Source organism: Salvelinus namaycush, chromosome 24 (assembly GCF_016432855.1).
Source record: "Salvelinus namaycush isolate Seneca chromosome 24, SaNama_1.0, whole genome shotgun sequence".
Lineage (NCBI taxonomy): Eukaryota > Metazoa > Chordata > Actinopteri > Salmoniformes > Salmonidae > Salvelinus > Salvelinus namaycush.
Window position 1 is genome coordinate 25,199,429 of NC_052330.1, and position 26,079 is coordinate 25,225,507.

Sequence of the window (26,079 nt, forward strand, 5' to 3'; positions counted from 1 at the left end):
TCACCGCCACTTTACCGGCCACCCTAGACCCACTTCAGTTTGCATATCGCCCCAACAGTTCCACAGACGACGCAATCGTCATCACACTGCACACTGCCCTATCCCATCTGGACAAAAGTAATACCTATGTAAGAATACTGTTCATTGACTACAGCTCAGCATTCAACACCATAGTACCCTCCAAGCTCATCATCAAGCTGGAGGCCCTGGGTCTCCCCCAGGTGGTGAAGGTAAGAAACATTTCCACTTCGCTGACCCTCAACACTGGGGCCCCACAAGGGTGTGTGCTCAGCCCTCTCCTGTACTCCCTGTTCACCCATGACTGAGTGGCCATGCACGCCTCCAACTCAATCAAGTTTGCAGATGACGGAGGAGGAGGTGAGGGCACTCGGAGTGTGGTGTCAGGAAACAACCTCTCACTCAACGTCAACAAAACAAAGGAGATGATCGTGGACTTAAGGAAACAACAGAGGGAGCACCCCCCTATCCACATCGAAGGGACAGCAGTGGAGAAGGTGGAAAGTTTTAAGTTCCTCGACATACACATCAGACAAACTGAAATGGTCCACCCACACAGTGTGGTGAAGAAGGTGCAACAGCGCCTCTTCAATCTCAGGAGGCTGTAGAAATGCGGCTTGTCCCCCCAAACCCTGACAAACTTTTACAGATGCACTATCGAGAGCATCCTGTCGGGCTGTAACCCACTCTGGTACGGCAACCGCAAGGCTCTCCAGAGGGTGGTGCGGTCTGCACAACGCATCACTGGGGGCAAACTACCTGCCCTCCATGACACCTACAGCATCCGATGTCACAGGAAGGCCAAAAAGATCATCAAGGACAACAACCACCCGAGCCACTGCCTGTTCACACCACTATCATCCAGAAGGCGAGGTCAGTACAGGTGCATCAAATCTGGGACCGAGAGACAGAAGCTGTTTTTCAATCTCAAGGCCATCAGACTGCTAAACAGCAATCACTAAAGAGGCTGCTGCCTACATTGAGGCCCAATCACTGGACACTTTAAAAAAATGGATCACAAGTCACTTTAAATAATGCCACTTGAGTAATGTAAGATATGTAAACATTATCACGTGTATATACTGTATTTTATACCATCTATTGTACCTTGCCTATGCCGCTCGGCCATCGCTCATTCATATACTTAGTGGGGCAAAAAAGTATTTAGTCAGCCACCAATTGTGCAAGTTCTCCCACTTAAAAAGATGAGAGAGGCCTGTAATTTTCATCATAGGTACACTTCAACTATGACAGACAAAATGAGGGAAAAAAATCCAGAAAATCACATTGTAGGATTTTTAATTAAATTATTTGCAAATTATGGTAGAAAATAAGTATTTGGTCAATAACAAAAGTTTATCTCAATACTTTGTTATATACCCTTTGTTGGCAATGACAGAGGTCAAACGTTTTCTGTAAGTCTTCATAAGGTTTTCACACACTGTTGCTGGTATTTTGGCCCATTCCTCCATGCAGATCTCCTCTAGAGCAGTGATGTTTTGGGGCTGTTGCTGGGAAACACAGACTTTCAACTCCCTCCAAAGATTTTCTATGGGGTTGAGATCTGGAGACTGGCTAGGCCACTCCAGGAGCTTGAAATGCTTCTTACGAAGCCACTCCTTCGTTGCCGGGGCGGTGTGTTTGGGATCATTGTCATGCTGAAAGACCCAGCCACGTTTCATCTTCAATGCCCTTGCTGATGGAAGGAGGTTTTCACTCAATCTCACGATACATGATACACGATACATGGCCCCGTGAATGATCTGCTGACCATGTGTATGTGATTAATGAGATTTGATTTAAATATAAACCAGGGATGGCCAACCCTCAACATGGAAAGATATTTAGTTAAAGGATGAATATAAACCAGGGATGGCCAACCCTCCACCTGGAAAGAGATTTAGCTAAAGGGTGAATATAAACCAGGGATGGCCAACCCTCCACCTAGAAAGAGATTTAGCCAAAGGATGAATATAAACCAGGGATGGCCAACCCTCCACCTGGAAAGAGATTTAGCTAAAGGGTGAATATAAACCAGGGATGGCCAACCCTCCACCTAGAGATTTAGCCAAAGGATGAATATAAACCAGGGATGGCCAACCCTCCACCTAGAAAGAGATTTAGCTAAAGGATGAATATAAACCAGGGATGGCCAACCCGCCACCTAGAAAGAGATTTAGCTAAAGGATGAATATAAACCAGGGATGGCCAACCCTCCACCTAGAAAGAGATTTAGCCAAAGGATGAATATAAACCAGGGATGGCCAACCCTCCACCTAGAAAGAGATTTAGCTAAAGGATGAATATAAACCAGGGATGGCCAACCCTCCACCTAGAAAGAGATTTAGCTAAAGGATGAATATAAACCAGGGATGGCCAACCCTCCACCTAGAAAGAGATTTAGCTAAAGGATGAATATAAACCAGGGATGGCCAACGCTCCACCTAGAAAGAGATTTAGCTAAAGGATGAATATAAACCAGGGATGGCCAACCCTCCACCTGGAAAGCTAATGGGTCTGCAGGCTTTTTATCAGCTGCTCATCAGTGCCTTGGTTATGAGGTGTTAGAGCAGGGCTGCAGCAAAAGCCTGCAGACCCAGTAGCTCTCCAGGAGGAGGGTCATTTTAAAACAGAAAAAGTCAAGAAGTAGAAACGCACTCAGTGGATAGAGTAGCCTGCAGGTCCAGAGTAGTGGAGATGTTGGGAAGACTGTTTAAAGGCTGAAACACGCGTCCTACATTTAGAATGGTGACATCTTATTCAGACCTCTGGTCCACCTTGGCCCTTTGGGGAAGACATGAGGGACCACTGAGACAGAAATGAGAACTACAGAAGAGCACAGAGAAGATCATAAGATCATATGCTATTTCGATCTGTCTTTCGTCTGAAGCACAGCCCTAATTCACACACTGTCTTGACTAGAGCCCTGTTTCAGCCAATATAATTTATTTCTCATTTATTTTTTTGTCACCACCTCCACTCCAGCCATTCGCTTGGGAGATGGTACTTGAAACGTGTGATTTTGGATGGCAATTATAGGGTTTGTTATTGTGGGTATTTGTGACTCACCACCTGGATTCGTTCTTATGTAGCAATATTTGAATTTCTGTTTTTTATGGTGGATGAAAGTAGAGACTCAGAGCTACAAAATGGTTTATCATACACTGAATTTGAGGAACAATGGGAAAGTAATTCTGCTTTGAAAGTTGATCAACTTGTAAACTCCCTTTTGAGAAAACGGTCTTTAAATGTTTTGGTACTACTATTGGAGAGCCCTCTTTGTCTACACTCATTCAGCATTGTTCACACCCTCTTAAGCCTTAGCCCCACCCATCTCTTTAAGGGTTGATCCAACCGTTATGTACTAACTAGCCAGCTTCCATACATCTGAGAGCTTCTATCTGTGGTTTTGCGTTCAGAGAGAACACTGGACGCTCTGGCTAATAAGTAGGGTTGTTCCGAAAGCTCTGACCTCACAACACAGTCAAGCACCCAAGCTAGCTGGCTAACATTGGCTAGCTACTTCCAGACACCTAATGAGAGAACACCCCACTCTGACCATTTTACTCACCCTAGGAGAGCTGATTAGGCCTTTTTGATATTATCCAGAGCGTTGGTGACTAACTGTGCTGCTGGCAAAAATTGAATTGCGCTTTGTTACCGACACCGGACATATTCAACGGGTGTTGAGCATTCAAAAATGCATCACTTATTCTGCGCTCTGGCACACTAAGACGAGTATTTTAAGAAATGTAGCTAGATAGCAAGCTAGGCAAACAATGAATCCCAACGCATGATGTAACGTTAGTTAGCAAGCCAGCCAGCTAACGTTATCTAGCTAACAGTACACTTTAACTTGAAATAAAAATACTTTGTCAAAATTAGAGTGCAGTCTTTTGTTAAGATGTAGCTAGCTAGCTAAACAATGGACCATAATCACAACTCATGACGCATGAATCTGCAGGTAGCTAACCAACCCGGTTCTATGGTTATAACTAGTCAAGCAAATGTCTGAGATAGCTACTAAGAATAAGATCATACATGTAACGTTAGCTAGCGACCCAGCCAGCTAACGTTAGCTAGCTAACAGTACACTTGAAATGAAACCACTTTCTGTCAAAATTAGGAATGTGTAATATCTGAAAATCTTACCAGTATATATCATGGTTGGATGCGTCTCCTGTCTGATGCTATGCATGGTTGCCTTAGTTTGACGATGTAATCCAGACTGGTGTTTTCTCCATCTCCTTAGCTATCGTACTCAAATTCCACTGTTTTCAAAACTCGGTCCTCTAGAAAGTGGAGAGCATACACAACTTTAGCTAGCGAGCCAGCCAGCTAACATTAGCTAGCTAACAGTACACTTTAACTTGACAGTAGGTTTATTCAGGTTTACTATGCATAAAAAATAAAAATAAAGCCACGTTCGACACGTTTACCAAAACATACTGACCAGCTCCAATAGACAGACGCGTGCTTTATGGTAAACCAATCTGAACTCATCTCTCGGCATGTCCAGCCCACTCATTATCTCAGGCGATCATGGCTAGCGGGAAGGTTGCTCTCTTTTTCTGTGGCTAAACAAACTGGGCTTGTAATTTAACAATTGTATTTGTATTTACAGATGGCATACAAGTTTGATATTAAGGCACATGAAAGTGCAAAAAATGCATTTTGCTAAAAACAAAGTTTTTTAAACATTGAATCAGCTCTCCTGTGAAGTCGTGACTTGCGACATACGCCTAGTTTCCTGAATCGGGTCACATTTGTGTGCACGCGTGGGCGGGCGGGCGGGCATGCTTGTGTAAGTTTCCAGTGCCTCGTTTGAGTGATTGTTCAGGCTGGTTTGTTTTAAAGAACCAATGTAGTGTGAGATTACTTTGTGTTACTCTAAAGAGGACTGCAGCATGGTCCGCACTGCTTGAGAATGGCTGAGTCACACACACACACACACACACACACACACTATGAAGCCAAAGCTTGCGAAATTTCTTCAGCATATCATAATAATATCTCTTTCTTTGTAATGTGGAAAGATGTAGTAGAGCGTCAAATGAAATATTTAGGTGGAGATGTTTGTTTCTCGTCTTATTGGTGAGATGTTGAACAAATACATAAATATCACGTCATACATTAAAATGGTAGTGTGACCTCGGGTCTAAATATGTCCAATGAATATAAAACCCATGGCTGTTGGCATGACGACACAGCTTTCTGACCACTTACCAAGTTAAGCCATGGTGTTGCATGGAGGTGAAGGATCAACTCAAATTTATTTATATAGCCCTTCTTACATCAGCTGATATCTCAAAGTGCTGTACAGAAACCCAGCCTAAAACACCAAACAGCAAGCAATGCATGTGTAGAAGCACGGTGGCTAGGAAAAACTCCCTAGAAAGGCCAACACCTAGGAAGAAACCTAGAGAGGAACCAGGCTATGAGGGGTGGCCAGTCCTCTTCTGGCTGTGCTGGGTGGAGATTATAACAGAACATGGCCAAGATGTTCAAATGTTCATAAATGACCATCTGTCATCATGCCAGGTAGTCCTGAGGCATGGTCATAGGGCTCACGTCCTCCGAGAGAGAGAATTAGAGAGAGCATACTTAAATTCACACAGGACATCGGATAAGACAGGAGAAATACTCCAGATATAACAGACTGACCCTAGCCCCCGACACATAAACACCTGCAGCATAAATACTGGAGGCTGAGACAGGTGGGGTCAGGAAACACTGTGGCCCCATCCGATGATACCCCCGGACAGGGCCAAACAGGCAGGATATAACCCCACCCACTTTGCTAAAGCACAGCCCCCACACCACTAGAGGGATATCTTCAACCACCAACTTACCATCCTGAGACAAGGCCGAGTATAGCCCACAAAGATCTCCGCCACGGCACAACCCAAGGGGGGGCGCCAACCCAGACAGGAAGATCACGTCAGTGACTCAACCCACTGAAGTTGGTACTGGGGTTGGATACAAGATGGATACTGGCTGGCTGACTTAACTCAGTGTCTACCCAGAGCTAGAATATGCAGTTTGCCCACACCACACATACATGGACACAGACCAAATCTGCATATGCAATGATTTTCACATTAGCAGCCTGGATGAGTGTGAGATTGTATGAATCTGAAGCTGTGGGTAGTCTTAGGTAGGTCAAACGGTCACATTTGGTATGGAGTTCGTGCAAGCGTGTGTGTGGGCTGGCAGAGCGCTTGCTAGTGCAGAGTCCCTGTCCCATTGTGACTGTCACTCAACCTGGCTAGTCCCCTCACAGCAGGCCACAAACACACACACACCATGAGAATACCCTTAGAGCGCACACACAGACTCAAACACACACTACCTGATTCTATGCCAGAATACTCTCACAGCTGGGGCCACACACTCTGAGGCCCCTGGCCTCCCGATCCTCACCATACCATATTACCTCCCTGGGAGAGAGACCATAAGGTTAGAGAGGGAGGAGGAGAGGGAGTGATTGGGCGGAGAGGAAAAGGTGATAGACTATGAGTGAGATTAAGGTATGAGTGAGATTAAGGAGAAAAAGAGGGTCCAAGAAGACAAGGGCAATGGGAGAGAACAAGATTGAACTGAGTAAAGAAATATAAGAGATTGAGATGTGGGAGAAGATGAAATAAAAACTACAACAGGAAGCGGGGCTGAGGTGAGAGGGATAGACGGAGAGAGCAGGGTTTAGCCATTGGGTAAAAAGAGGAAGGGTCAGAGTAGGGAGTAGAACAAGGAGAAACGCAGAGAGGAGAGGTACAGACGGAGCTGTATTTTCTGTTCAATTGTGAAAGATATTTAGTCATAGAAATACAATCTTACCCAAAATTATAAGATAAATGTGAAAACCTAAACGATTAACTTAAATGCATATCTAAATAAAAATGCAGTGTTTTATCCTCCTCCTGTCACAACCAATCATTAATATTTGACTTTTTGTTCTGTTCTGGCTTTTCCATACTGTTACTAGTCATTACTATGCCTTTTCTAGAAGTCAGGTTAAACCTATAACCAGTATTAACTGTATTTTTACAATTCTCATTATTATTATTATTGGTTGTAATTGCTGTTAATATTATTACCACTGAACATGATCATTATTGATTTTTTACTAACAGTCTAGTATATTCCTGTATAGTGCTGTCTTGTTGGACCGTTGTCATGTTTACTTTGACAATGTAAAGGTTTTGCTTTCCATGTCAATAAAGTAGATTGAATTAAATTTAATTGAGAAAGCGGGAGATAGAGGAAACTGGACTGGTGCAGTAAAGGTGTGTGTACAGGAAATAAAAGCTCCCCGAGAGACATTTGTGTGTAAGAACCTATGGCGTGTGGAGGAGGAACCCTTACTTAGTCCTGCTGTGATGTAAATGACAGGGAGTGTGTGTGTGTGAACAGTAGGGAGCATGCTGGTGTCAGGGATAGGAGTCATTAGGAGGTAGTGGCTGTGGTGTGTGTTCCGTGGAAGCTAGGCTCAGCAGGTGGGCAGCTAACCTGCCAGAGTTCTCGCCCCTCACCTCTCCTCCTTTCCTCTCATGGTCACGACACGGGAGAGAACACAAGCTGTCAGCATCTGTTATCTCTCCATCCCTCCATACATCCTTCCTCTTCCCCCACTGTTTCAGCAGCTGAATGACATCAGCCCCTGTGTGGATCTGTTGTCAAGGAGAATGTACTGCATGCTCACACGCGTCTAGCAGCTCTACCCGTGATGTGATCCACCACTGGCTGGATTCACTTTCACCCTGGCTGTCTCACAACCCTCAGAGGACGTTTTGGCTCCATGTTTGGATCTGCTACGTATGAACAATTTCTAGTTACTCTACCAGAGGACAGAGAGGGAGATATGGAGCAAGAGAGAGCCAAGGACAAAGACAGGGGTAGGTAGAGAAAGAGAGAAAAAAATAACATTCCTTCAGTTTTTTCTCTTTCTTTTGAAGCCTTTTTTTCACTTCCCTAACAAGTGGAGAAGTGTCTCTGTTTGACCTCTAAGAGCAGGTGACAGAGGTGTCCCACCTCCCATCCAGATGTCATGTTCACTAACAAAAACATTCTGCAATTGAAAAATAAAAAGATGAGTCGCTTATCTTGGCAGTTACTCCACCATCCCTGGTGTATGTATGAACCTTCAGGTTGTTATGATGCATGATGATGTAGAGAGAACAAGGATCTAAACACACATGCATTCAACCAACACATTATGTATGTTTCTTGTATATGTTCTGTGTCGAGATACATGATTGGCATTTACCTCAGGGCTGAGAATCACACATTCAGCAATATTGTACTGTATATGAGCAGTGTGTCAGCTGAAGTTGTGCTGTAGTTGGTACCTGATGGTTGTGCTGTTGCCACTCTGAATACCACTGCACTCAGCGGTAAATCTTTTTCTACTGCTCTCATCTTCCTATATATTATCACTATTCCTCTGCTTTAATAATCAGTCAGTGTTCATTCACCCTTATCTTTGTAGTTACAATGGCAACACATATTAATATTTGGTAAAGCTCTAGCACATTTGTGGCCCATTTTTGTGATTAAACTGCCCTCAATCTTTGGAAGAAGCAGTGCATGTTTCCATCCATCCTATCCCAGTGTCAGCTGTGGCAGCATTTACCTCTTCTCTCTGCTCATCCCACTAAAGCCTTCTGTTCTCCTCTCCTTTTCTATCAAAAGCTCTCGCTGTATTTGAACAGCCCTGGAGAAAGACAGGAAAAGAGAAAATAAGGAAAGCTGGAGAGCAGCTTTAGTTAAAAGATGACCGCAGTGTTTAAAGGGATGGAAGGATGGTGAAGGAAGAAAAGGAGTGGTGGATGGTGGTTGTCAGGGGAACGAGGGAGGAGAAGGAGTATTGATCCAGGAAGATGAGCCAGCGGTTAGAATCCTAGCTATGGAATGATTGAGGAATAGATCTCTTTCCTTCTCTTTGGCTTTTCCTTTCTCCCTCCTTCCCTCTATCAAACTGCTGTTGAGGACTAAGAGGCCTGGAGATACATGTGGCAGACAGCCAGTGTGTTTGTGTTTTGGATCACTGGTGTTTTTATACAGCATATGCTGCCACGCACAAACACACATGCAACCACAAACATACACATCACTAGCATCTTTATACAGCGTATACTGCCACACGCAACCACAAACACACACACTACACATCACTAGCATCTTTATACCGCGTATGCCAACGGTGTGTGAGAGATGAGGCACCAGTAGTGTACTGAACACCATGGTTGAGCACTGAACATGGAGAGAATACTTATACTGGCTGAGAGCTCTGATCAAAACACACACACAGGTGAATGGAGGTGCTGCTCTGAATTAGATGAGAACCAGAATTAAAATGCTGTTGTGTTTGCAGTGCTGCTGTTCTTGAATATCCACACATTGATTTAGCGTATTGATTTAGTAAGGGTTTGAGGCCATGCTGTGAGTCTCACTAGCACAGAGAGGGAAGAGATGTGCATCTATGGGAATGGAGTAGAGGGGGCAGAAGAGGGTTGGGGGGTAGAGATAGTGGGATAAAAGTGTTTTCTGTGGCAATGGAAGTAGAGACTGAAGGAGGGAGGGAGAGAGAAAGAGGGATGCAGACAAGAGAGTTATCTGTATGGGACTGGAGAGTACAGTGCTGCTGCAGCCTAACAGATGGCAGAGAGAGCTGTCTAGATAATTGAGTTATATTTCCCACTTTACACACTACACTTTCCTGCACCAAGAGGAAACTGTCAGTTTGCATTTTGGTTTTGCATATCCCTGAGAGGCTATTGAATTGGAAATAACAATAAACAAGGCCTGCAGGCTGCTAAATTGAAAACCATCTGAAGCCAAGTTTGGTGCCGTCTGTAGACTAATTAGAGCCATGTCTATCACCCAAAAGGAATTGTCCACAACCATAGTCCACAACCTTCCAAAATCCTGTTTAGTACGTGACAAACCTGGGCTTCCCACTTCCGAGGCTACAATAACCACAGCCCATTTCTGAAACTGATTTGCCTGTGATCTATCACATGTCATATTTCTCCCCACACAAATGGACTAATTGTTTGTTACAAACATTGCTTGAACCCAACTATGTCGCTAGTTCCTATGCTATCGCAGGATCCTAACTGTGCTATCACTATTTACATTTCATTGTAAATAAATACTACCAATTATTGCACCTGAACCTCTGACAGTTGCTGCTTCAAACCAATTAAATAGGCTGGCGGGTCCTTTTAACAGAATCACTGCTCTAACGCACAAAAACAGCAACCTCACCGTATGATAGGTTCTGCAAACACTTGTTTTATGAGTTTCTCTGTCTCCCCCCACCCCTTCTCTCCCCCTCCCTCCCTTCTCTCCTCTCTCTCCCTCTGTCCCTCTAGGTGTGGCGGAGGTGATAGTGTTAATCGGTGGTCGTCAGGCCATCAGTATGAACCAGCGCTCTCTGACGGCGGTGACATGTTTTAACCCTCAGAACAGTAAGTGGTTCCCATTGGCCAGCCTGCCCTTCTACGACAGAGAGTTCTTCAGCGTCATCTCAGCTGGGGACAACATCTACCTGTCAGGTAGGCTAACGACGTGGACCGTCACACACATACAGTATATCTATATCTGTTTATCCATACATCCAGTGTAAAGTTTTAAAATTATCTTCATATTATTGTTCCCCTATATTCCTCCAGAGGTCTCAGAGGACAGAGACCTCTGGAGGAATATAGGGGAACAATAATATGAAGATACTCTGTACTATATTCCTCCAGAGGTCTCTGTCCTCTGTACTATATTCCTCCAGAGGTCTCTGTTCTCTCCGCCGTACTATATTCATCCAGAGGTCTGTTCTCTCCTCTGTACTATATTCCTCCAGAAGTCTCTGTTCTGTCCTCTGTACTATATTCCTCCAGAGGTCTCTGTTCTCTGTACTATATTCCTCCAGAGGTCTCTGTTCTGTCCTCTGTACTATATTCCTCCAGAGGTCTCTGTTCTCTGTACTATATTCCTCCAGAGGTCTCTGTTCTCGTCCAGTCTCCATTTGTGTACATCTCCTATACAGAGGTAGACCTTTATGTTGGACTGTGAAACAGAACACTAGAAACGCTAAGAGAGAATTTTCTCCCCTTTCTCATTTCCCATGGACCTGGCCTGTGTGTGTCTGTGGGGAGGCAGGCGCTCAGTGGGGAAATCAGCAGTGTGCAGTAGTACTAACCAGGGCTGAGGACTCTGTGTTCCTCCAGATAATGGATTGAATGTCCACTCTGTTTGCTGCTTTCATACCTAGCTAGGTAATGCATTGTAACAGTGAGGGGTAGAAATAAGGGTGAATATACAGGCATGGTGTCTTGGTGGTGCCTTGTTACATTTGCCCCCAGGTCATAACGATTCCAAAATGACTTATTGTAAACCAGTAAAAAAAAAAATCGATCTGGATATTTTTAACATTGGTTAAATTGTATATGCATTTTATTTAGTCTGTTAGTCGGTGTGATGGTAGCTGACGAGTGTGTGTGTGTGTGTGTTTCAAGTGGGACAGAGTCGGGGGTGATGGTAACGGACGTGTGTATTTTATGTGTGTGTTTCAGGTGGGACAGAGTCGGGGGTGATGGTAGCTGACGTGTGTATTTTATGTGTGTGTTTCAGGTGGGACAGAGTCGGGGGTGATGGTAACTGACGTGTATTTTATGTGTGTGTTTCAGGTGGGACAGAGTCGGGGGTGATGGTAACGGACGTGTGTATTTTATGTGTGTGTTTCAGGTGGGACAGAGTCGGGGGTGATGGTAGCTGACGTGTGTATTTTATGTGTGTGTTTCAGGTGGGACAGAGTCGGGGGTGATGGTAGCTGACGTGTGTATTTTATGTGTGTGTTTCAGGTGGGACAGAGTCGGGGGTGATGGTAGCTGACGTGTATTTTATGTGTGTGTTTCAGGTGGGACAGAGTCGGGGGTGATGGTAGCTGACGTGTATTTTATGTGTGTGTTTCAGGTGGGACAGAGTCGGGGGTGATGGTAGCTGACGTGTATTTTATGTGTGTGTTTCAGGTGGGACAGAGTCGGGGGTGATGGTAGCTGACGTGTATTTTATGTGTGTGTTTCAGGTGGGACAGAGTCGGGGGTGATGGTAGCTGACGTGTATTTTATGTGTGTGTTTCAGGTGGGACAGAGTCGGGGGTGATGGTAGCTGACGTGTGGTGCTACATGTCTCTATTGGACAACTGGAATCTGATGTCCCGTATGACGGTGCCTCGCTGCAGACACAACAGTCTGGTCTACGATGGGAAACTCTATACCATCGGAGGTCTGGGTGTGTCAGGAAACCTGGACCATGTAGAGAGGTAGAACACTGACACGTGTCTGGAGTGGAAACAACTGATAGTGGCTTGAGCTTTGGATGCTGCTAGTGTAGCAGTAACGGAAGCTATGCTGAAACATGTTTGCAGGTGCTCTGTTGGCTATACTTATATTGAAGTTATTTCATGAAGTGTCTTGTATGTTAGGTTACATCGACTAGCTTTTTCAATAGAGCCTTGTGCATAGATGTCCCTTGTGCATAGATGTCCCTTGTGCAGAGATGTCCCTTGTGCATAGATGTCCCAATAGCCAGAAGGATGGCTATTGTCTGTATATCCCTGTGTGTGTAACTGTCCTGAGCTGTAAAGGACAGTTTAATGTCAAACTTGATTATTGATTTGTGGGTAAAATCCCTTTGATCAGAAAGCAACACTTCCATCCACGGCAGTGCAACAATGAGACTGAAGGGCCTATGAGGAGATGTGAATGGCAGTGGTAAAATGGCTTTATCTTCTGCTGCTCTCCACACACGGTCTTGATGCTGGGCTGGGGAGATTAAATTGAGCAATCAAAATAACATTACAGAATGTAATGGAACAGACTGCTGCTGCTCATTACAGAACTGAATGGATCTCCCAAGCCTTTCTCAATGCAATGACACACACACACACACACACACACACACACTGTGAAGCCGCTCTCAACGCAACAACACACACACACCGACACTCTCTCCATGTAACATCGATCCCTCAAATGGAATCATCTAATTTGATATGTCTCCGTAACGCTGCCATGCTGTGTCATTAAGGCTGGCTGGCTGGAATACTGAGCCCTGTAATGGAAACGCATTTGATTCCTCTGCCTCCAGTCGCAGCTCGTAATTACAGACCTAGCAGTGTATCTCAGCGTTTACAGCCAAACAAAGCAGTGACGTGTGTGTTCGGAGACCCTCAGCCAGTGTCCATTATCTACAACTTTCTCTGTCTGAAACTGTCAAAAGGTTCTGTCTGTTATTGGGGCACTCAGATGAACCGGGAAAGCAGTGGTAGAGGGGAAACTATGTGTAAGGGGTTCAACAGAATACTATGAACCACTAATGGGTGTACAGAAACACCAGGAGTGTCTTATCTGAGTGGTTGAAATATTGGTGGATGAAATTAGGGATATTTATACTCCCGCGCGCACACACACTCTCAGCCATTTACACACCCAGTGTTGTTAAGCCATTTATAATATAGTAATATCCTTCCAGTATGGCTGGGCCAGCTGATTTCTCATCAAAACAGCATTAAAACATGACAGGACTTTAACCTCAGCTCTAAAGATTTCTCACTGCCGTCTCACAGGTGGTCTTTCATTTGCTCTCTAGCTGGACATATGGTAGTACAGTAAGTCTGTCTGTTGGTGTACCGGGGTTTCCGTTATGAAAATGTGGTGCCCGACATTTGACCGGCAGCATTTTAATTTACCGGACATATCTGAAATTTGGGAATTAATATGGAGTTGGTCCCCCCCTTTGCTGCTATAACAGCCTCCACTCTTCGGGGAAGGCTTTCCACTACATGTTGGAACATTGCTGCGGGGACTTGCTTCCATACTACCATTAGTGAGGTTGGGCACTGATGTTGAGCGATTAGGCCTGGCTTGCAGTCGGCATTCCAATTCATCCCAAAGGTGTTTGATGGTGTTGAGGTCAGGTCTCTGCAGACGAGTCAAGTTCTTCCACACCAATCTCTGTATGGACCTCACTTTATGCCTTCCCCAAACTGTTGCCACAAAGTTGGAAGCACAGAATGTCCTGTGTGGCTTAGTTAGTAGAGCATGGCGCTTGCAACGCCAGGGTTGTGGGTTTGATTCCCACGGGGGACCAGTAAAAAATGTAGAATCGTCTAAAACATCATTGTATGCTGTAGTGTTAAGATTTCCCTTCACTGCAAGGAAGGGGCCTAGCCCGAACCATGAAAATCAGCCCTAGACCATTATTCCTCCTCCACCAAACTTGACAGTTGGCACTATAGCGAACGGAAACCTTGACATGTACAGTAGGTCTGTCTGGTGGTGGCCATCCGTCAGTAAAATTAAATAACTCCCACATGTTGTGCTTGCGAGGCTGGTTATGGCACACGTCAACTCCATCCCAGACACCCTAGACCCACTCTGATTTGCATACCGCCCCAACAGATCCATAGACGACACAATCTCAATTGCACTCAACACTGCCCTCACCCACCTAAATAAGAGGAATACCTTTGTGAGAATGCTGTTCATTGACTACATCTCAGCGTTCAACACCATACTCCCCTCCAAGCTCATCACCAAGCTTAGGATCCTGGGCCTGAACACCTCCCTCTCCAACTGGATCCGAACACCATACTCCCCTCCAAGCTCATCACCAAGCTTAGGTTCCTGGGACTGAACACCTCCCTCTCCAACTGGATCCTGGACTTCCTGACAGGCCAACCCCAGGTGGTGAGGGTAGGCAACATCACCTCTGCCACACTGACCCTTAACACAGGGGTGTGCGCTTAGTCCCCTCCTGTATTCCCTGTTTACTCACGACTGTGTGGACATACACCAAGTTTTCCGACAAGACGATCAGAGGCCCGATCACCGGCGACGATGAGACAGCCTACAGCAGGGGTGTCAAACTCATTCCATGGAGGGCCTAGTGTCTGCGGGTTTTTGTTTTTTGTTTTCAATTAAGACCTAGACAACCAGGTGGGGAGTTTCTTACTAATTAGTGACCTTAATTCATAAATCAAAAACAAAGGTGGAGTGTAAACCCGCAGACACTCAGCCCTCCGAGGAATGAGTTTGATACGTGGCCTATAGGGAGGAGGTCCGTGACCTGGCAGTGTGGTGCCCGAACAACAACCTCTCCCTCAACGTCAGTAAGGACAAGTAGCTGATAGTGGACTACAAGGAGGCGAGCACGCCCCCATCCACGTATATCGCTGCAACTCTGTTTATCATATATCCTGATGCCTAGTCAACTTACCACTGTACATATCTACCTCTATCAATCCAGTATCCCTGCACATTGTAAATATGTTACTGTATATAAACTCAGCCAAAAAAGAAACTTCCTTTTTTCAGGACCCTGTCTTTCAAAGATAATTCGTAAAAATCCAAATAACTTCACAGATCTTCTTTGTAAAGGGTTTAAACACTGTTTCCCATGCTTGTCAATGAACTTAATGAACATGCACCTGTGGAACGGTCATTAAGACACTAACAGCTTAGACAGTAGGCAATTAAGGTCAGTTATGTAAACTTAGGACACTAAAGAGGCCTTTCTACTGACTGGAAAAACATAAAAAGAAAGATGCCCAGGGTCCCTGCTCATCTCTGTGAACGTGCCTTAGGCATGCTGCAAGGAGGAATGAGGACTGCAGATGTGGCCAGGGCAATAGATTGCGGTGTCTGTACTGTGAGACGCCTAAGACAGCGCTACAGGGAGACAGGACGGACAGCTGATTGCCGTCGCAGTGGCAGACCACGTGTAACAACACCTGCACAGGATCGGTACATCCGAACATCACACCTGCAGGACCGGTACAGGATAGCAACAACTGCCCGAGTTACACCAGGTACGCACAATCCCTCCATCAGTGCTCAGACTGTCTGCAATAGGCTGAGAGAGGCTGGACTGAGGGCTTGTAGGCCTGTTGCAAGGCAGGTCCTCACCAGACATCACCGGCAACAACGTCGCCTATGGGCACAAACCCACCGTCGCTGGACCAGACAGGACTGGCAAAAAGTGCTCTTCACTGACGAGTCGCGTTTTTGTCTAACCAGGGGTGATGGTCGGATTCGCGTTTATCGTTGAAGGAATGAGCGTTACACCGAGGCCTGTACTCTGGAGTGGGATCGATTTGGAGGTGGACGGTCCTTCATGGTCTGGGGCGGTGTGTCACAGCATCATCGGACTGAGCTTGTTGTCATTGCAGGCAATCTCAACGCTGTGCGTTACAGGGAAGACATCCTCCTCCCTCATGTGGTACCCTTCCTGCAGGCTGATCCTGACATGACACTCCAGCATGACAATGCCACCAGCCATACTGCTTGATCTTTGCGTGATTTCCTGCAAGACAGGAATATCAGTGTTCTGCCATGGCCAGCGAAGAGCCCGGATCTCAATCCAGTTGAGCATGTCTGGGACCTGTTGGATCGGAGGGTGAGGGCTAGGGCCATTCCCCCCCCCAACTTGCTGGTGCCTTGGTGGAAGAGTGGGGTAACATCTCACAGCAAGAACTGGTAAATCTGGTGCAGTCCATGAGGAGGAGATGCACTGCAGTACTTAATGCAGCTGGTGGCCACACCAGATAGACTGTTGCTTTTGATTTTGACCCCCCTCCCCTTTGTTTAGGGGCACATTCACATTACATTTCTGTTAGTCACATGTCTGTGGAACTTGTTCAGTTTGTTGTTGAATCTTATGTTCATACAAATATTTACATGTTAAGTTTTCTGAAAATAAACGCAGTTGACAGTGAGAAGTCGTTTCTTTTTTTGCTGAGTTTACTATGCTTTCTTTTATTTTGTCTTTTTTATTATTTTTTTGTTTTACATTGTCATGGATTACTGCATTTTTGTGTTTAGAGTTCGCAAGAAAGGCATTTCACTGTACTTGTGCAAGACACATTTAAAAACGTGAAACTTTACCAACATTTCTGTCTTGTCCTTCGCCAGCTCTCCAACCATGGTCCATATTTTGGCTCTTCACAGCGTTATTTTGTAAGATGCCATTTTGTTGCATTTTTGTCAGCGGCCTATCTATCCATCTGTTGTTTGATATATAGGACAATTCCACAGTAACAGAATGCTGTACAATTTCCAGAGGAAATAGTTGTTTGGTTTTTAACTTTGCAATCATTGGTTTTTGTTTGACATACATTTTAAAGTGGGAAATCTGAGTTTCGGCATAAATCTGTTACTCATGGAATTGCCCTATAGTGATGTGTGATGTCAGGTGTGTGCGTGGCTGGTTCAGTGTGCAGTATGCCCAGCAGCAGCCTGACTGACTGGGCCTCTGCCCTGAAGCTCTGCAGCCACAGTTGATTTGCCCACTTAGGCACTGATTGGCACGGCTGATTGAGGTTTGTTTACAGGCGTCTGTGTGTACACGTGTCTACACGTTTCCATCTCTGTCAAGGCCTTAGCCTCGTTGCCTCCAGCCTGCCCTGCCTCCTAATTTGTGGCCTGGCCGTCTATCTTGCTCTTGGTTTCACGGATCTTAACCGTGAAATTCTTCTACATTCACAATTATGTCCTCAATCAGTCTGTCAGTCTGTCTCAGGGCTGCTACCTTTTTATACCAGCCCAGCAGGAGACCACAGCAACAGTCTATAGAAAGCTGTCTCTGACTCACTCACATTATAACAGCTATTCTACACACCCCTCTAGTGGATTAGGAATGACTGAAGTCAGTACACATACAGTGCATTCAGAAAGTATTCAGACACCTTCCGCATTTTGTTACGTTACAGCCTTATTCTAAAATGCATTAAATAAAACATGCTCCTCATCAATCTACATACAATAACCCATAATGACAAAGCGAAACAGGTTTTTGGGAAGGCACACACCTGTCTGTATAAGTTGACAGTGCGTGTCAGAGCAAAAACCAGGCCATGAGGTCGAAGGAATTGTCCGTAGATCTCTGAGAAAAGATTGTGTCAAGGCACAGATCTTTGGAAGGGTATCAAAAAATGTCTGCAACATTGAAGGTCCCCAAGAACACAGTGACCTCCATCATTCTTAAGTGGAAGAAGTTTGGAACCACCAAGACTCTTCCTAGAGCTGGCTGCCTGGCCAAACTGAGCAATCGGGCGGGAAGGTCCATGGTCAGGGAGGTGACAAAGAACCAGATGGTCACTGATCAGTTCCAGAGTATCTCTGTGGAGATGGGAGAACCTTCCAGAAGGACAACCATCTCTGCAGCACTCCACCAATCAGGCCTTTATGGTAGAGTGGCAAGACGGAAGCAACCACTCAGTAAAAGGCACATGACAGCCCAATTGGAGTTTGCCAAAAGGCACCTAAAGGACTCTGACAAGATTCTCTGGCGTCACGTCTGGAGGAAACCTGGCACCATCCCTACGGTGAAGCATGGTGGTGGCAGCATCATGCTGTGGGGATGTTTTTCAGTGGCAGGGACTGGGAGACTAGATTGAGGGTGAACAGAGCAAAGTACAGAGAGATCCTTGATGAAAACCTGCTCCAGAGCACTCAGTACTTCAGTCTGGGGCGAATGTTTACCTTCCCACACGACAATGACCCTACGCACATAGCCAGGACCACGCAGGAGTGGCTTCGGGACATGTCTCTGAATGTCCTTGAGTGTCCCAGCCAGAGCCCGGACTTGAGCCCTATCGAACATCTCTGGAGAGACCTGAAAATAGCTGTGCAGCTAACCTGACAGAGCTTGAGAGGATCTGCAGAGAAGAATGGGATAAACTCTCCATACAGGCGTGCCAAGCTTATAGCGTCATACCCAAGAAGACTCAAGGCTGCAATTGCTGCCAAAGGTGCTTCAACAAAATACTGAGCAAAAGGTCTGAATATTTATGTAAATGTGTTTAAAAAAATGTTTTTTTATACATCTGCAAACATTTCTAAAATCCTGTTTTTGCTTTGTCATAATGGGTTATTGTGTGTAGATTGAGGGGGGAAAAAAACATTTTAAATCCATTTTAGATTAAGGGGTCTGAATACTTTCTGAATGCATTGTAGATTAGGAGCTGAAGACCCAAGGAAGAACCTACCAAGGTGTCTGCAGTGGATAATGATCTTGATAAAATTCTGATAATTCTGTATCTGGGAGTGTTGGTGTCCAACTTAATTTTTGTGTGCCTCACTTGACATAGTCAAGGCAGATCCCTATCACTAGAAAATGAACAACAGAGTATTCAGTACATAGTGTAACCATAGATACCCGCTTGTGAGTTACAAGAGCACTACGTACAGTGTACCAACATGTTGAGCTGCTAGACAGCCTTATTGCTACATTTGATGAATTTAATAATTCATTATGATTTAATGGAGTGTCAATTTCAAATGGTTATATTTTATTTATTGAGCACTATGTACACGCAGGTGCTTGTGCTAGGCACGTTCCATTACCACTTAATATTGCATCAAGATTGTTAACTAGCAACATGACTCAGTATTGCAGTATTAGTTAACATTACTTACCTGAGTTGTGCTGCAGCCCAGCTAACAATACCTTAATACAGTGACACAGGGATATGGTGTCTAGTCTGGTACAGGGTTTTCCAGTTGTGTCCCTCCAGTGTGGGGAGCTGTGCTTCTGTGTGAGGAAGTTATGTTGTTGGCAGCACTGATGTGTAGTTGTGGTTCTCTCAAACAGCCTTGTCATTGTCAGCCTTCTCCAATACATTGTGAAGTGGTTGTGGAGTGGTAGACCTTGCTCCGGCGCCTTGCTCCGGCGTGGCCTTCTCCTCTGGGTCCGTAACAATAAAAATATTTAACTTTTCAGGAAAGCTGTTGCAAACTTCTAGGTGTTTTTTGATGTCCATCTCCAGCATTGGGATAGAGCGCGGTTTGTTCTGTTTGATATTTGCATCAATGTGAGGCACTTTATTCATAGTACATTTAAATTGCACAGCTTATTTTTCCTTTTCACTTCCTCTTTCTCTCCCTGCGCCATCACCCATCTGTTTCAGATTACAGTGTAGGACAGACCGTAGCTCTGATGTTTCTCTACGGTGTGTCAAACTCAGTGAGATCCTCACACATTCAGCTAGACACAAACACACACAGCTGAAGGTGGGACTAACTAATGGTTGGAAAAGCCATTCAGGTATTCAGCCATTGTGTGTGCGTGCGTGTACTTACATTCATGTGTGCGTCCATCCTTAAGTGTATTTGTGTTGGTTCTCTATGGTCCATTGAGGGAACAAGTGTTATGGCTTCCGTTCGGTACAGCATATATTATGACAACATTTTGTTACGTTTTTGTTCATTTTGGTCGTCGGCTGTTCGTGCACACATCCCCCTTCGTCGGTCATTGGTCAACAGTAAGGATTCTTCAATGAAGTGTTTGTCATTCAATGATAGATGACTCGTTTTCATTTTTTCGCTTGAGGAATACTGCACCAAACATCTTAGATGTAAAATTGCGTGACTAAGATCTCTACAAAAATGTCAAAATGAATGACAGATTTCTTGTTTGATTCATTCTAACTAATTTGAGAAAGTGTATACTAGCTAAAGTGTCTCAAGATAGAAGAACAGTAACATCACAGAACAATAAGCCAGATATTTCACCTTATGTATAAATGTAAAGCATTCGCTTGTCGTTTCCAGTCACTACCAAATATGGTGACTAGAGTAAGCACAGTGGGAGAAGATGGAACGAGATGGATTTTGGCCGAAGTTCTGCTAATTTTCTTATTAATGAAACATTTGATCTCCATATGGTAACAGTGGACTGCTTTTTGTAGACTTTACCCTTTCCCAAAGTGCAAGGGTGAATTGAGTTATTGCATATGTGCACTTTACAGAGTAGGCATTTCCTAATGGGAATATGCCAATAAAAGCTATAATGCGCCAATAGGCTCTCACTAGCTCGTGCTTGGCTCTGCCCACCTCATTGCTTGTTCAACCCACTAATTAATTTGCTCTCATTGGAAACGACAGGCTCTGGTCTGTCTTGGTTTAGTTATACAAATCTTTGGTACTATTTCTGCTTCATCTCATTTTTCAAGCAAAGGTCTTTTAATGGAATATACGAGCAAACTCATTCGCCGAACCGAAGCATGCGGAAGCTTTTAGGCTGTTTACGCCTGTCCCTCTGTCCTCTGTCTCTCCTGTATAGACGGCTCAGTCTCCACTCAGCCTGGCTGTATAGGGGTTATATAGAAGCTCTCCTCAGTACTCAGCCTGGCTGTATAGGGGTTATATAGAAGCTCTCCTCAGTACTCAGCCTGGGTGTATAGTGGTTATATAGAAGCTCTCCTCAGTACTCAGCCTGGCTGTATAGGGGTTATATAGAAGCTCTCCTCAGTACTCAGCCTGGCTGTATAGTGGTTATATAGAAGCTCTCCTCAGTACTCAGCCTGGCTGTATAGTGGTTATATAGAATCTCTCCTCAGTACTCAGCCTGGCTGTATAGGGGTTATATAGAAGCTCTCCTCAGCACTCAGCCTGGCTGTATAGTGGTTATATAGAAGCTCTCCTCAGTACTCAGCCTGGCTGTATAGAGTAGTTGTGACTGTAATCTTCTCCATTGTCTGCCTGCTAGGGGAAGCTGTTAAGCCACACTGGGAGATCTGCCCCCACTCATTCAACCCATTCTACACAGACACGCAGGTTCCCATTCACATTTTGCCACACACACACACACACACACACACAGTAGATATATAAGTATGAATATCCATACACACACACACACACAGTAGATATACAAGTATGAATGATCCATACACACACTCCCACTAACAGTCATACATGCACACACATACACAGGCATAGACACATATGCTCCTTGATGGGGTACCCATTCAGTGCTGAGAAAACCGCCTGCATGGCATCCCAAACCCCCCCTCTCTCGTCTCCTAATGTGGCGTGTTGATGAGCTGTTTTCCTGTGCCTGTTTCTTTGCCTGAAGCTAGGAGAAGAGAGGGGGGTGTCCGGGCCTCTGTAGTCCCACGGCAGAGCTCTGTGGTGAGGTAAAGTTAGCTCCAGACCCCCTGCTGTGGAGGTCCCCCCTGCAGAGCTAATCCTTAACTTCACAACCCTGTCTCCTACTGTGCTGTCAGGGCTCCAGCTAACCCCTTCCTGCTAACTCACCCTTCTTTCTCTACTTTCTTCCACTCCCATCACACCTTCTCTCGCTCGCTTCTTATTCCTTCACCCTTTCTCTCTTCACCCTCTCCTTTCTCATTATTTTTCATCCCTCTCTGCTGTGTAAATTGGTATGAAGGCCAATTCAGCTGACATCCATTCATCCTTCACTAATTATCAACCTATTCTTTTGGGTGTGTGTGTTGACCCTGGGCTGTGCTTTGCCAGCTCTGCATGGTGGCTATCTGTGTCTCTTTGATTTAGTCTCCGGTGCCGGGAGAGAGGAAGAAGGTCCTAAAGAGCCATCCCTCTTTCTCTCCTTGTCTCTCCCTTCAACCCCCCCTCTCCCTCTCAATCTTTCCCTTTATTTTTCTCACTCTCTCCCCCATCTTTCTCTCCATTTCTCTCTCCCGTTCTCCCGTTCTTTCTCCCCTCTTCCTTTACCTCTCTCTCTATATAGTATTGGGCTTCTGTAGGATACCTGACGGACAGATTATCTGACTTATACCTGACACACCAGCTTCCCCCCTGTCACAGCAAGGGCCTGAGGAGTATGTGTGAGAAAGATGGAGCGTACGATGGAACATGCGCGTGTGTGTGCCTGAGGTTTCTGTAGGAGAGGATGATGAAACAAGGATGTCTGGGGAGGCCTGCTCGGTCCCTCATGTAGTTGGGGTTCCAGGTTACAGCCAGAGAAACAGGCAGGGTTAGGGCCTGGGGAGAGTTATTAGTGGAGGGGTAGAGGGACATAAGAGAGGAAGGGAAGTAATGCATGTGAAGATTGAGGCATTGTGTGCGTGTCTTTTAACAGGCTGATGAACAACTAGCTGTCGGTTTGGGTGATTTCCAGGTTTTACCAGCAGGCTAAATCCTTTCTTTCTCTCTCTCCTATCCTCTTAACATTCTACAGAATATTAGAAATATCTCCAGGCTGGAAAAATAAGAAAGGATAGACTAAGCCCAAAGGAAGAAAGAGACACACATTAATAATGTGTGTAGTTAATTAGGCACTACTGGGTAGTGTGGTAGCTTCTGGGCTGAGAGCTTCCAGGAAATGGGCCTTTCCTGCTGCTGTAGATGGATAACTGACCTTTACAGAGGAAAGCTGTGCTGCCACATGATCTTAAAACACTCACTGCTCTCCGACACTGAGGGATGGCACCACTGCTGAGGACACTGTTTGTGTTTGCCTGCTTTTTTCAGGTACATGTATCTCTCGTCTCAGGTCTGAAATAGCAAAGTGTGCGTGTGTGCATAAGTGTGACAAGTTTAGGTGTCCAGTGTACCGGTGAGTAAAGAAGTGTGTGTTCTGGTCTAGTGTGTGTGCGTGCCGAGTGAGGATCAGTAATTAGTGTGTAACTTACTCCACAGCCAACACTGATGTCGCACGTCCTACCTGACGCCCCCGTCCAATTAAACTGGGATACTGTCTCTGACACACACACTCTCCGTCTCCAGTCCTCTCTTGACAGTGTTTCAAGGTGCCCTCTTACCAGTTTCAAATGAGTGTTATGGCTGGCGGAGGATGCAGCAGCAAGGGTCTCCAGTGTGCTGTCACATCAATATAGACAGACTTCCGTGTACAGGGCAGCGTGTCAATTAGTTTATTCTCAGGTATTATGGGTCAATTTGGGAGAGCCATTGTGGATGGTCTGGGATTAGATTAAGGTGTCTGGGCTCTGTGTGTGTTTGTGTGCGTGCTGCTTGTAGCTGTCTGTCCATGTGTGCGTTCATGCGTGTGTGTTAGTGTCTGGTGTGTTCTGCTGGTTTGGTGCTACATGGATCACAGTATATACTGACCTTGTTTACTTTGACAATAAAATGTGTTTTTCTCCTAAGGAGCGACTTAAACCATGTAATCAAAGCCAACAGGATCAAAGTGTGACAATAACCCTAGTGTTGTCTATTCAGTAGGTCATATTTATTTCCAATACATCTGGCATTGTGATGTATTGATGCAATCAAAAGGACAGGATGTAATATCACTATCTTGGATGTTCTTTTCCCTTTCTCCTGATCAACTAATTAATGAGTCAGAAACACGGTTAGTTAGCAATGTGTCTTCAGCTAAAGTTAGTCCTTGGACACAAGTGAGACTGTAAGATTCTACCTTCACACTGTGATGAGACAATTAACACGATCTGACATACAGAAACACACAAAAAAAACACTCATTTAGCATGATGGGGTGGGTGATTTCACATCGTAATTAGATGCTGTCAGTATCACACTGCTGTTTTGTGGCTCTCAAGATCCTAGTGTCTTTATAGTAAAATCACAGGGGGACAACTACTGCTCTGACTTGAACCCAGCATGAGAGAAATACAGGTGTGGAGAGATTGAAGGCATGGGCAGAAAGGCTTCCATACAGATGCCTCTCTCTTCCATCTGTCTTAGCTCTCTTGTTAGGTCTGAGTCCAGTCCCAGATCACTGTTGTTTTTCCTCAGGACATATCATACAAGATCTTGTCATCGCTGCTGTAACTGAGACTGAGAGAGTCATTATCTGGACCTTAGCACGGTCTCTGCTAGTGCAGAGGGGCGCGCAGAGGAAACACACACACCGGTACCCATTTCAGACAGACGTTGTGGTGCCTGTAAAAAAAAAACAAGGCAATATTTGTATGACCCCTTCTCAAACAGTAATTTATTTACCACTTATTTGCAGGTATACCTCTTAAATACATATGTGGGTAGCTGGAAAATTGGGAGGGGTGTTATTAAACCATGTGGTCTGTTTGCAGCTTAAAACCGAGAACCATTCACACAGACCCGATAGCTGTATTTTGGTTACAGGGTCTGAAAATGCAGGAATCATGACTGTTCAGGTGGCTCTTATTTTTCCATGGTTTTGGTCTGTGTATGAAAAGGATAATAAGACACACCATTAGCTAGCAAACCTCTATTAAACCCCATTCGCCATGGCCTTACTGACTTTTAGGCTGTCTGGGCTGCTATTGTTATGGTGAATAATAAACAGACTACCTGACGAAGGCTTGAAGTGGAACTGACAGTGTTTTAACTACTTTGCAGATATGAAACAAACAATCATAATATCAGTAAAAAAGATCATTCCCTGTTTATGGTACAAAACCAACTTCGGAATGCACTGTTTCAGTTTCAATGACACAATATTTGGTACAAAAACTAAGAAATGTAACTAAGGCTGTGAATGTCAATACAATGAAAAATGTTAATGATCACAAGTCAGTCATAACGCGGCTAATAGGCTAGCGTATCTATTTAAATAGCAAGCTAAAAACACTGAGCCTAACGTTAGCTAGCTGCTGGAAGGATGACATTGGAGGAATGGGTGAGTGACCAACTTTTTCCCCCTCATATCGTTTATCGGTGGCTACAGCCAGAGATGCAGGTGTCATTTGGTTAGCTAGCAAGATTTCATAGCACTTCTGTGTGCCAGAGCGCAGAATATCCGATGAATTTATGAACGCACAGCACCTGCTGAAAATGACCCATGTCAGTAAACATTGGCAAACATGTAATTCAATTGTTGCCCGCACCACAGTTAGTCGCTAATGCTCTAGATAACATGTAAACAGCCTAACCAGCTCTGCTAGGGTTAGAAAAATGGTCAGTGAGGTGTTGTCTGGAAGTAGCTAGCAAGCTAAAATGCTGTCAGTTCTAACCCTAACCGCAGCCTCAGGGCCTACCCTAACCGCAGCCTCAGGGCCTACCCTAACCGCAGCCTCAGGGCCTACCCTAACCGCAGCCTCAGGGCCTACCCTAACCGCAGCCTCAGGGCCTACCCTAACCGCAGCCTCAGGGCCTACCCTAACCGCAGCCTCAGGGCCTACCCTAACCGCAGCCTCAGGGCCTACGCTAACCGCAGCCTCAGGGCCTACGCTAACCGCAGCCTCAGGGCCTACGCTAACCGCAGCCTCAGGGCCTACGCTAACCGCAGCCTCAGGGCCTACGCTAACCGCAGCCTCAGGGCCTACGCTAACCGCAG

The 26,079-nt window shown here is 45.2% G+C and overlaps 1 protein-coding gene across 3 annotated transcripts in view; it reads left to right on the forward strand.

Moving 5' to 3' along the window:
• The window catches only part of LOC120019111 (kelch-like protein 29), a 136,670-nt gene that overhangs the window by 97,975 nt on the left and 12,616 nt on the right, over nt 1–26,079 (forward strand). For all 3 annotated transcript variants that reach the window (XM_038962370.1, XM_038962373.1, XM_038962371.1), the window contains 2 exons: nt 10,395–10,577; nt 12,157–12,337. In XM_038962370.1, the coding sequence (XP_038818298.1) occupies nt 10,395–10,577; nt 12,157–12,337 (364 nt within the window). The remainder of the gene's footprint in view (nt 1–10,394; nt 10,578–12,156; nt 12,338–26,079) is intronic.